The 12,863-nt window shown below is 41.6% G+C and overlaps 1 protein-coding gene across 2 annotated transcripts in view; it reads right to left on the bottom strand.

Annotated features, from left to right (window-relative positions):
• Nucleotides 1-12,863, bottom strand: part of TRIM66 (tripartite motif containing 66) — an 842,425-nt gene that overhangs the window by 145,636 nt on the left and 683,926 nt on the right. For both annotated transcript variants that reach the window (XM_078680990.1, XM_078680991.1), the window contains 2 exons: nt 10,711-10,857; nt 5,656-5,773 (listed from right to left, as the gene is read on the bottom strand). In XM_078680990.1, the coding sequence (XP_078537116.1) occupies nt 5,656-5,773; nt 10,711-10,857 (265 nt within the window). The remainder of the gene's footprint in view (nt 1-5,655; nt 5,774-10,710; nt 10,858-12,863) is intronic.

Raw genomic sequence — 12,863 nt, 5'->3', positions numbered from 1 at the left:
CAGGTCCCTATGTGAACTACTGTTATTGTATTGGTTTTGGAGGGAATTTAAAATCACGCAGTTTTGTCAACTGCAGCTGTTTAATTAATATTGTGTGGAATGGTGTCTAGCAAAATTAATTCAGCTTTACTTTGGACCTGTCTGCAATAAACTGTCATTTTTTAATTTGCACTTTATGTGAGCTGCTTATTTTTACTTCCGTATGTTTACATAGTGTGAGGTCTGTCCCGTATTGCCCTTTCTGAGGCAGGCTTGTGTCTCTCCCTACCCTCGCTCATCTCTTCGCTGCACGACCTCTTTTGAAGTACATGAGTATTTTTAGTCCTATGAACTGCACACATTATCAGACGCCTTCACTCTAACTTTCAAAATGTAACCTTCTCTTACTAAGGCGCCCAGTCCGGGGATCAAGGTAAAAGGTGGAAAGGTTAAGGGCGACTTCCTTGTGGCTACTTCCCTGTTTGGCCGTGGTAGGGCCATGAAGGACCTAGGGCTATGGCAAGAATCACTACCCTGTTTCACTTCCTTATACCTGCCTTGGCCCCCCACATCTGTCCCCGCTTGTTGTTTTACCTAAATGTATTCCTTTTACAGAATCTTATAATTCACTTTCCTTGTGGCTTCTTTAATGTCACTAGTGGAGGAGTGTGGCTCAATGGTTAGAGCGGCAGACCCAGATGCAGAGTTTTGGCCAGGGACCAGGGTTCGATTCCCGCCTCGGCGGGGTCTCGGGCTCAATTTCCTCGGACCTGTTAATTCTTGCCTCGGTGCCTATTCTAATCACGGGCCCCACGCTGCAACTCTGGGCAATAGCTTGCTTAGCCTCCACACCGGCCCCAACAGCGCTAAAGATGCCTGGCTTCACCCTGGAGGTGCCCAGGAGTGGACACTTCACAGGGAAAGCCAGGAGGGGTTCCACAGCGGTATGAGTATCAGCGTCAGGAAGCCGCATAGGCGACACCGCAAGGTGACCGTCTGGTGACAGTGCGCTCTATAAGTACCATGACATTTACATTTACATTTACCAACACCATGTGAATGACCTAGCTCTATTCATGAAAAGAAAAACATAATTGAATATATGCCCGGCACTAGGAGTTGCTCTATGCTACTCTTGGGTAAACTCCATGTTCATTGGTTGCTTAACTCTATTTCCAGGGGTTATATTTATCTTTCTCCTTGATATTCTCCATATACTATTATCTTAAAGGATTTGCGAGTCTGTTGTTCTTTGGTGGATGGACTGATCCTTAACCCATCTACCCCGGGCAACAATAGGCTGATTTGTAAAAATGATGTGGAAAACTAATTGCAAGATTTGTCATACTTCCAAAATTACTGATGAGAATGATCAGTATTTTAAACAGGATCTCCCATGTACATCACACACCGCAACGTTTGGAGGAGGGGGGTTAACAGTGCCACTAACAGGCTGTCCTGCTGTCGCTTGTAGGTGAGCACCATTGCTTTACAGTTTTTTAGGGCCCCCAATAGACTGCCCACCTGCCACTTCTGGGTGACATCCAGCAATCCTTTTAGGGGGGTATTAGGGTCTCCAATGGTTTGCCACAGTGTCACTTCTGGAGGACTGACATATAACACTTCCTTTGGGGGCAAACAGTACCCTTAAAGGGTTATCACTCTGTCACTTCTGGATAAATGGCACATGGCCATACTTTGTGGTTTTAAAGGTGTCTCCAAATGGACTGGATCTTCTGATGCTCCTAGTGGAGCTCCACATACCATTAGGTCCATAGATGCACGAGAATAGTGGCTTTTGAAATGTTCGTGTTTCTCAGCTCAACAGAACTGTGCAGCTCTTGTAGACTGTGATGTCATGCAGTAGATATCTGAGCATGTTTGCATGTATGTGCATGCAATCATATACTCATATGCATGCAGGCAAAACCAATGCATGTGTGCGTGACAACTGAGTAATATGCAGCATGATAAATTCTAATGCCATGTGCACGGCAATGTCTCTTGTGTTGTAAACATCTCACAGAGTGGAGTGCTACCCATCCACAAAGCACTTTAGCAAGTTCTATACAAAGACCACTACAATACAATACAATACAGAAGTGCACAGACCTACAGGCACTCATTTCTGAAAATCACCTGGCAGGTAGTCTCTCATATACACAAACTAGGAAACATGTTATGATATGTTGGCTTCATGTACAGTGGGTTGTAATGTTGTAAGGACCTTCTAAAAGGTGCTAGAATAGACAGTGAGTTGAAAGAGGAGAACACGAGAGGGAATGAGGACAGAGCCTTGTGTACTAACTCATTTTCATCAAAAGGGAATTGTATTCAGTAGCTGACCTTGGGCATCAAGAAGCAGGAGAAGGAAATAAGATGAAGGAGAGTGAAGGGGAGAGGGTAACAGGTAAGACAAGTAAGGGGACAGGTGATGAGTAGAATCAAAGCCTGAAGAAGAGTTAGGATTGGTAGGCTGCGAGGTCATGCCACTGAAAGGGAGGTACCTATGTCTACGAGCCAGACACAGAGGGTTCACTCACATAGACAACCAAAATACAGGCCCACATACAGTCCCAACAATATAGATATGTCCATGCAGCACAAAACCAAGTGCACGTAGAGGGAAAAGCTGAAGAACGGACAGAAATAAGATAAGGATGCAAGTTGCAAGACTACCTAATACTTTAACTGTTGATGACATCAAAGTTGAGGTAGCGTAAAGACTGGTGTCAATACCTAATTAATCACTCAGTCATTGGCCTCTCCTTAGACCGCTCACTTTTGAATTGTGATTGAGGCCGAGTGGTTCAGTGAGTTGAATTCTTGCCACTGAAACATGCACTGGTCTTGAAGGCACAAAGCTGACTCAAGGGAAGCCTGATTCCGCTTTCCAACCTTCAAAGGGGGTATATCGAATACCATTGATTGGGTAATAGTAGCACCAGGTGTGCACAAAACTTAGCTAAAGCAGAAAAGTGATAAGAAGCACTAAATAAAAACAAGTTATAACTATTATTTGGTTTCTCTGCCAATCAATTACTGGCCTGTTCGAATAAAGCAATGGCTGTCAAAATGTAGGGCTCACCACAGGCCCAGCCAACTCTTTGCCCATTTTTGGTAGCACCGCAATTCAGTACTTTAGTTTCTTCAACACTCACATATGATACACATAGATTTACAACATTGATCCAAACTAGCTAAAATTAACTTGTTTGTATTACTGACATTACACGTGGTAGATATTTCACAAAATGGCACACTGCAAGGCAAAACTATGAATTCATTTGAGTTCCATTACTTAGCTAAGCATTCCTTTGGTGTTTATGATATCTTCTTTTCATATTCATGCTGTCACATGAGTTAAATGTTGTTTCCTTTCGCAATTGTTCCTAAAATATTGTTAAGTGTTGTAAAATACCTAGCTTTCTGCATCTCTTTACTTAACTTGCTGACAACGGCTTGCAAGCAGTTAAACACAAATTTTACGATGAGGCACTGTTATAAAAGAGAAGGCCTGTTAGCAGCTGCCAGTGCGGCGTTCTCCCTTATGAAGTCTAAATATCATTTTTGGAAATCATACAAATAAACAAGTTCACAACCCTCTCACATAAAGACTTATTAAGGTTTCAAAGCCAGATTTTGATATTGATGGACGGAGTAATCTCCTTAGACCTGGTGGAAGACTTTACGCCTGCCCGGCCGAGACAACACCGCCCACCAAATTCATAAATGACCACCAGCATTGGCAGGAACCACGATCAGGGCGGTTCCTGCCAATGCATTTTCCTGTTTGGTGGAAGACTCCATCAGTGGGACATAGCCCTGCACAAAACAGTTTACTTTTATTATTTTTTTAAAGAAAATCCCCAAAACAGGATTTTCTTTTTGGAAATAAAATGCTCCCCTTGCCATGGGAGTCAGCTCCCATGGACAGGGAAGCATGTAGCAGTTTTTACTGTCCCATACCACCAGGGTATTCCTGTCAGTGACTGTGAAAACTGTCCTGTAATTCTACCCATCTAAATTAGGTGTCAGGTCAGCCTCCGACGGCCCTTATTCCGCAGAGCCATCAGAGGAGAATTGTCATGCTGGAGACGGAGTAGCCTCTGCCGTGATTACTCCTAAGGTACACCCGCATATAAATTTGGCAGGCGGACCACATTCTTGGTGGTGAGGATCCTCAGTCACTATTGCGATGGAGTTTTCTTACCACCAAGAATTAAATCTGCCCTTTAGTCTGCAAAACTCCGTCTCCACTGTTTTCAAGATAGAACTCTAATTTTTCATACAACTTCTCAGGACAACAAATATGTAATTATCTATACAAAAGAAATGTTTACAATTTATTTCACCCTTTAACATACCTTTGCTCTGCAATAATCATCTAGTCAAAATTAGGTAGAGCCTATTACCAATATCAGCATTAACTCAACATACAACCTCTAGTACTACTGCAACAAATAGTATAGTGGAAGTCTGGCTTTAATGGCATGATGGCTATCATGCAACCTATTCAGGGATTCAACAGCCTCACTGGACCTTCTGTAGACCAGTACACAAACAGAATGAAGTATGACACCAGGAACGGAAGGAAAGGCACTAGTTTATCAGAAGACAGCAGGAGTCCAGACTCAGCAATTTTCAACCTTGACTCTGCAGTGACCAGGCGATCCAGCAGTCAAGCCCAAGCTCTAGAACTCCATGATCACCATAAGCACAGCAGAAGACATCCATGATGCATTGCTTTCAATTAAATGAACACTTCACAGGAGAAATGTTAAATCGCCTTTATGTATTCCGTCCATGCTGGTCACATTGTCGCTTTGTCCAGTGATCCGTTGTTATTATTACTTTGTCAGGACATTTGATTACTTACAATTTGAGTGAGTATCAAATGTGCTATCCTTATCAAGCCTTGTAGGTTTTCAACAAAACAGTGAGGATGAGGTGCGATAAGGAATCGTTGATCCCTTCCCATGAACCACTGCACCCAGACACAGTCAGTGTTCAGTAACAGAGATATACCTCCTTACTCTCCCTCTTCCGCTACACACTGTGACTTCTTCACAGACCGCGATCACAGTCCCGATCCTTTGAACAAACTTGGTTGTTCCACTGGTGTTACAAAGGGTCAACACCGTTTTATAGTCAAAGGTAAAGGTAAAATTAAAAATATCCGCATTAATCTGTGGATTTTCTTCTTAATTTCGAGCATTTCAGGAATATATGTTTTGCTTTCTTTTGATTTTATAACAGCTTGGTGTTATTCATTGACACTCATCAAGCACTCAGTGCTTTGGTTAGGATACTAAAGCTATCAAATCACACCTTCTATAATCAAGCACCAACAAATTAGAAGGAGACAAAATACCAAATAAATCTGGCAGATTAGACTTTAGGAATTCAAGAAATTATAATTGGAATATACATTTATAGGAAATGTTTCACATGTGGTATCAATGCCTTTACGTAGATTTTTTTATAGCTAGCATAAAGGTAGTACATTAACAAAGATTATTGCTATAAAGTAATCGTGCTTTAGAAAATAGTTAAATTGAAGCAGAACATTTAGCACATAAAAATACTTCTACTTGTCAACTTTGTAAAAAACAACATACCTTTTACTGTCACTTACTTGATAAAAGTTAATTGGCTGAAGAAACGTTTCCTTACCTAAGTGAGATAGTTGCTTGGTCCAGAGAGATGGTTCCCAGCTAAACCTAATTTTCGATGGAGGTGGGACATCAGTGTTGCATCTTGTTTCCAGAAGGCGTTGCATTTGGTACACAATCTTATCAAAGAACAAATTGCAATTAATTAACTTATTAGAGTTCATTTTTTTGCACAGCAACCCAAGTCACAAAAGCCAGATCATGGCATTTACAAAAAGACTAAAATTGATCATACACATTAGGAAGGAGGGAGGGAGCTAATGGGTCAGTAGAATATTTCAACTCAGTTATGGTACCTGAATGGATCAGACCGGCCTTGTGTTAGCACTTAAGGTATATCTGAACCTGTGCATTGTGCATTTTGAGGTTGTTCTTGAAATGTTTGAATTTGGTAATGTTTCAGGGTTGGGTGTTAAGACGGCCATACAGTAGCTTCCAGAAATGCTTTCTTCCCAGTGTCATCTGTTTGATGAATGGAATGTGTCCTTATGTGAGGGTGCCGACCTGGCCGAAACATGACTAACAATAGTCTATCTTGGCCAGTATTGCCATGGTCTGCACCACAGTGCACCTTTAACTGGCACCTGTCTGTAATATGGCACTGGTACAAAAGCAAGAAATTCCTGCATGTGAAAAAGAGTACGCCCACATTCAAATAAGGGAATGCCCCATTGTGATCATGTTGACGCACACTTAGTGCCAGTGCAATCTGTCTTATAGAAGGGCCTTGCAAGCTTTTTCTGTGGCGTCCTCTGTGATACCAACGTTCACCATATGTGCAAAAAGCCTACGTACATGCCTGTTGTGCCCCTGGGCACTTTCTACAATATGGACCCAGGTTTTTTTCAGCATATAGTCTTCATTTTCACATGAAGATGAGTGCTAGAACTTGAGACTGATCAAAGTTTGTGAAGTCATCTTTCAGTTTATGTGGAAAGAATGCGATTCTGTCTTGCTTGAAGGATGATGGAAGTGAAACCTATGCTAGTGAGACAGTAATGATTGTGAGGATGTCATTCAGCAAGTACCCGGCACTATGTCTGAGTAGTACACCTGGCACGGAAATCTAAAATATTTCATGGCCTCCTCCTGTGCCACCACACTGAAGCTGGAAACGATGGGTAAGACTTTGAATATCATTACATTTGAATAAATCTTCCAGAAATATTCTGACATCTTAACTGCTCTTTTGAAATAAAAAGGGTTCAGTATGTTTCTTTATTGTGACGCTTTCCAAATACGTAGCATCCCAGGTGGATCACTGCAGCTCTGATGCATAAAATTCTGAAAGGTTCTGTAGAGACACTGCATAAGGCATCATGCTATAGGCGTCTTATGATTCAATGGAGGTTACTCGCTATAGAAATGGTGAAACTAAATCTAGCCTGTTTAACTGACTTATTTTGAACCATGTGGAGATGGCTAAGGAGAAAATAACTTTTCAAAAAAGAGAGTTTGCCAGAAAACCAGAAAGGACTGGGTATCAATAGTCTCAAAAAAAGGGGTTTCCTTTCTGTGATATTAACTTTTTTTTAAGTGACCAATAGGCCTACACACTGCTATTAACAATTTTGTACACAAGTAATTATTTCTACACAACACTGAATTTTTCTTTCTCTCTTAAATGTATTCTTTATAAAAGTTTATGTTAAAATCCTTTTCTATATTCATATAACATTTTTACAATCATGTACTCCGATACACATTACACATATCCTATAACAATTCCTTTTACAATTTCTAATCAGAGTAAACAATTCGTATAGTATCAATGAAGTCAATCATAAATCACAATTTAAAAAATATAACATTATACTACACAATATTAAAATCAGCAGAAAAAGTCCTTTTGTCGACGCGTTTCGGTGCCTTTGTTCTAGATCCTATTACACCTTCTTCAGGACAGAGCTTTACTTAAAAACAATGATTCTTCATTTTAGATTATCTTGCCAGAGATCTTTACTTGGGGTTCTGGACCTTTCGAGTTTGTATACTTGTGGTCCTCTTCGTGGGTACTACCAATATTTGTATACCACGGTTTTTTAAACTGAGGGACTAATGTTATCTGTGTCAATTTTCTTATCTGCAACTTTAAATCTGTGCAGGATCTTGTGTCAATACGGGCTCTGGAGGTGCCGTCTGAGTATTTATTGCGGTCGTTTCAATAAACCTTGCCTTTAACAGGACTTCCTGAGCGTTTCGGTATGATGGGGGTATTTCACTGTTTTCCCCTTATTCAGTCACTTTTTGCCTCTGAATACTGCTGTTGCAACCTTAATGCCCGTATTGCGTTACGTCCGACACGTCCTCTCTCCCTATCACTGATCCTGCGCAGACGCTACTATAATAAAAAGCGATATAAATTATTGGATAGCGACTGGAAGGTTTGAAAACTGATTCAGAAACATTTGGCAATTCCAAAGCTGAATTACTATACTCCATTATGGAACTCTAGCCTGTTCCCTCATCTCAGCAGTGATAGATTGTGGAGATTGTGGACGAATCAAGGAATAAGGAGAATGGGGGATATATTTAATCAAAACACTATGATGAATTTTAATGCAATTCAGCGGCAATTCGGAATACCAGGCACTCAATGTTTTACATTTTTACAAATACACAATACGCTAACCACGATGAGGCCTAGCATTGTTCCAGGAGGCACAATCAATCTGCTTGAGTATGTACTGGGCGGGGGCAGTAAAATTAAAGTGATTTATAAAGATCTAATTTCAACACTCCAAAACGATCTGGATAAAATGGAGGCTGCGTGGATGTTGAAATTAGGGGATCCGGATGCAGATCTGGACAAGACGCTACTATTAGCCGGGAAATTATTTCGCTCTACAAATTTGAGAGCTCAACATTATGAGATTATATATAACCTCTATTTTACCCTAGCTAAATTATTTGGGTGGGGCATGAGAGAAGATGATAAATGTCCAAGATGCCTTGTGGGCCCAGCAGACCTAGTCCATATGTTCTATCACTGTAATAAGCTCATGGAGATCTTTAATAATATTCAGACATTCTGGGAGGGGCTGCTAGGTATTAAGATCAACCTATCCCCTACCCTAATGGTCTTGGGGCATGATGTGAATCTAAGCTTGAATAAGGAAGAAGAAGGATTTGTTTTTATGTGTGTGGCAGTTCTCCGGATCATCATAGCTGCAGGTTGGAAGGATAGCATAGCTCCTTCCTTCCAGATGTGGCTCTCGCGACTGCTAGGGATCCATAATTTCGAGTCAGCTCTGTATCTAGGAAGAGGTAGGAGAATGAGAGAACTGGGGCAAAAACTATGGGCGCCTCTTAAAATATGGAGGGACTCATGCTTATGAGCGAGGCCGTGGTATTTTATTATGTATATCTGTTTTAACCACTCTGCTTACTAAATGGAATGAATTTAGGTAAATGCCCCTGTTGTTTTTTAGATACCCTGCAGCAAACCCCCTCCCATTTTATTTTTGTGTATTTATGCATCTCTATATTTATGTATGTAGTCTCTGCTTCTTTAAATCAAATTTTTGTACTGTTATATATTTATGAGATCACTGTATTATTATTGGACTGTATTGTTGATGAATTGCACCAGGTATTTAATATCAATAAAAATAATTAACTAAAAAAGAGAGCAGTAGGTAGAATTGCAGAGATCTGCACTTCCCCTCACCACGAATAATGCAGCTTTCCCCCCACACACTGGCCCTCAACTGGCTTTAGCAAAAGTGATCAACTGGGACAGCCTTACTCTCCATTTCTTAAATGTGCTATGTGTCATCAGCACAGGTGTACAATTCACGGTCCCACTGTATCAGGATAAACATCAGAAAGCTTCAGACGTCTTGTCAAAAATACCCCTCCCTACCCCTGTTAAAGATGCAGGTGAAAAACCACTGACTGCTCTCTAAAGTCTCTTTAGAAAGTATCACATCAGCACACAGCTCCCCTTCTCCACTCCTCCGAGAGGCGATAGTATCCCCAAAGCCAATGCACATTGAGGAAAAAACACACACAATTAACTGAGCTTTACTAGGGTGGACAATACCATCCATATCACTCTCATCCGTTGCTCAGAAATAAGGACAAAGTACAACTCCACATGCCAACCACACAGCAAGAAACACAGAACTGCATACCACTGGCCCCTGCACAACTGTTCACCTTATTGACCTACTACACAGCAGTGGCCATGGAGTTGCCTATCCCTCCCTATCCCAAGAGACAGCGACTGTCACCAAGCCAAGGTATTTCCCATGGACTATATCCCTCTTTGGTTTATGACAGCATGTTAGATCAGACTAGCACTCACCACAATTGTCCTACAGTAACCAAAGGGTGGCACAGTGTGGGTTAAAGAACATATGCACACACTATTATTATTGTTAACATGCAATTGCTACTAGGCGTTTGCTGAACCAGCAATTGAAATGCAGTTAAAACTTACACATACGACTTATGAACACCACTGGGAATTAAAGGATTTATGTATAGGGGGGAGGTGGAGAAAGCGCTTCAAGCACTCCCCAACACAAATAAGGATAATCAAGGCATACGATTTGCCAAGACCTTTTAAAAAGATTGTTTTTGTATTGATGCGTTTAAAATCCCTTTACTCTTCAGCTGTGCTGGGAGTGAAGCGTACTTTCCTTGCTGTTATAGGTGCTGCTTTAGCTGGTTGTATGGTTTTGAAATATTTCGAAATGTTATTTGTCAAACTCTAAATGTAGGAATGAGTTTTCTTGTTTTGAAATGTATCTTTTTATTTGACCTACATGGGTTTCGTTATCGATTGGTTACTAATTTAATGAAATGCTGATGTATAATGGGCTCTCATTGGTTTTCCATAAACACATTACAAGTTGAATTATTGACAGGATAAAGTTAAGAGGCAAGGTGGTTCCCAGCAAGCCACATGAACACACATTTCTAAATCAGAAGGAACCGTGTACAAACAGGGAAACATAAGAAAGTTTCGTGCACATGAAACATACAATATATCTGTATTCCCAAGGTGCACGGCGCCATTTTGCCTTTCGTCTGTCCACTGGCAGCTTACCATCTCCTTGCTGTAGAGGAACGGGAGGCTGTTTTTACTGCACACCGCCCAGCTGATGAAGTTCTGCACATGCTCCAGCTGTCTGTTCAAAACGATGATGGCCTGCAGCTGCTGCTCAAATTTGTGCCTCCTCTCACTGGTTATCCTCTGAAAAGAAAAGGACGTGATGAGGATGTATCTTCAGGATGTGAAACCTCGATTTCAGGGACAGTCACACAGCAAAATACCTGGCAAGTACAATGAAGTGAAAGTACAAGTTTAATGACAACAGACAGGATTGAAATGTTGTAGGACAGGGCTGAAGTCCTGGCTGCAGGGAGACTCACTGGAATCCCTACCTTTCTGTGCAGTGTTGATCCCACATAAAGAGCCACCCTGGCAAGGTACAGAGTGATAACCAGCAATAGTACTAGAAATGATTTCCAAATTCTGGGCACCGCCCTTCAGAAGACATGGGCTCTGAGCGGTGATGTAAGGCATGGGGACAGAGGATTGCAGCTGAACCTCTGCCCATTAAATTGTGTTCTCATGATTTCTGGGAGGATGACCATCGCTATTTGTAACCAGTTCTACACAGTGATGTTATATCAAGGACTTCTTGGATTCCACCAAGAACCTTAGATGGAGTACTTACACCGAGGGAGGAGTGTATGGTGTGTTGCAACTGTTGTTCAAGGATGTTCACTATTTGATGCATCTTTTGCAATCTAATTATAAGAGTCGTGCAACGTTCATCTACCTGGGAGTTTACTGTAATTGTACACAAAGGCATGTCCATGAGAGACATGGGAAAATCCAGATGCCACTACTTCAGTCATCCATGGGATGGACTCAGAAATCCCTGCTTCATCCAGCTTCACAGATGAGGTTATCGTTATATCGGTCAGATACCAGACTGACCCAGCAACCATTGCCTCTGTCATTCACTGAACAGACCAGGTGATCATTTCTTAAGTAAAACAACTTCACAGACTCAGCCATCAACGCTTCCGTAATCCACTGGATAGACACAGCTATCAGCGCTCCAGTAATCCACTGGACATGAATGAGCAATTAATGCTGCATAAATCTGCTGGACACAGGGCAATCAGAGCTCCACTGGACAGACAGAGCAGCCAGAGCTTCATTAATTCACCAGATAAACAAAACAACCAGAGGAAATGCGTTACTTACCTGTAACTGCAGTTATCCAGTATTGGTGTCTTTCATAGATTCACATGCCTGAATCATTCTCCGTTGTCAAGACGGGAGTCTCCGGTACATAGAAAAGTAATGTCTTATAGACATACATAGAGAAAAATAGGCCTAAGGGTATCACCTTAGTAGCCTATCCATGTCCTTTTGTAAAAAGGACCGAACTCTAGAAGAGAGCAATCAGCTAACACCTCCCTCTAGAACCTTCCTGTCAGGAGCCTCAGTCTCTCAGATTTTCGTACGCACCAAGCTAAGTAGGCGTAGCACTGATAGAGAGATAAGTGAGCCCTTACAAGGGAGGCGGGAGGGTTGCATGTGAATCTATGAAAGACACCAATACTGGATAACTGCAGTTACAGGTAAGTAATGCATTTCTTATCCAGTATTATGGGTGTCTTTCATAGATTCACAAGCCTGAATCAGAGTAGCAAGCAATACCTTGTGCACATTTCTGATGGAGCATCATACATAAGTCATTAGATAATACCTATCATGCGACTATGAACCATCAAAAGACATCAATAAGAAACAGTAATAGGGAAATGTGCATACCAGAAAAGGATGGAGGGGTGGAGGAAGGCTCACCTTATTGGAATAGATGGCGTAGCACTGCTTGTCCCACTGCGGCATCCTTCATCAGCTCTGTATCCAGGCAGTAGTGTCTGGTGAAGGAATACGGCGACTTTCACGTTGCCGCCCTGCAGATGTCAAGAACTGGCACTCCTGAAAACAGTGCCATAGAAGTGGACATGGCTCTTGTAGAGTGTGCCCTGATTTTAGAGTGCAATGGCTGCCCGGCTCTGTCGTGGCAGAAGGCAATTGCCGAAGAGATCCATCTGGAGATGCTTTGTTTGGTAAGCGGTAGACCCTTTCTAGGTCTACTGAAGGCAATGAAGAGCTGGTTAGATTTTCTGAAATGTTTGGTTTTATCAATATAAAATTTTAGACATCTTTGAAGA

This window comes from Lissotriton helveticus, chromosome 3_1 (assembly GCF_964261635.1).
Source record: "Lissotriton helveticus chromosome 3_1, aLisHel1.1, whole genome shotgun sequence".
NCBI lineage: Eukaryota > Metazoa > Chordata > Amphibia > Caudata > Salamandridae > Lissotriton > Lissotriton helveticus.
This window is presented reverse-complemented; position numbering and strand designations above follow the sequence as displayed.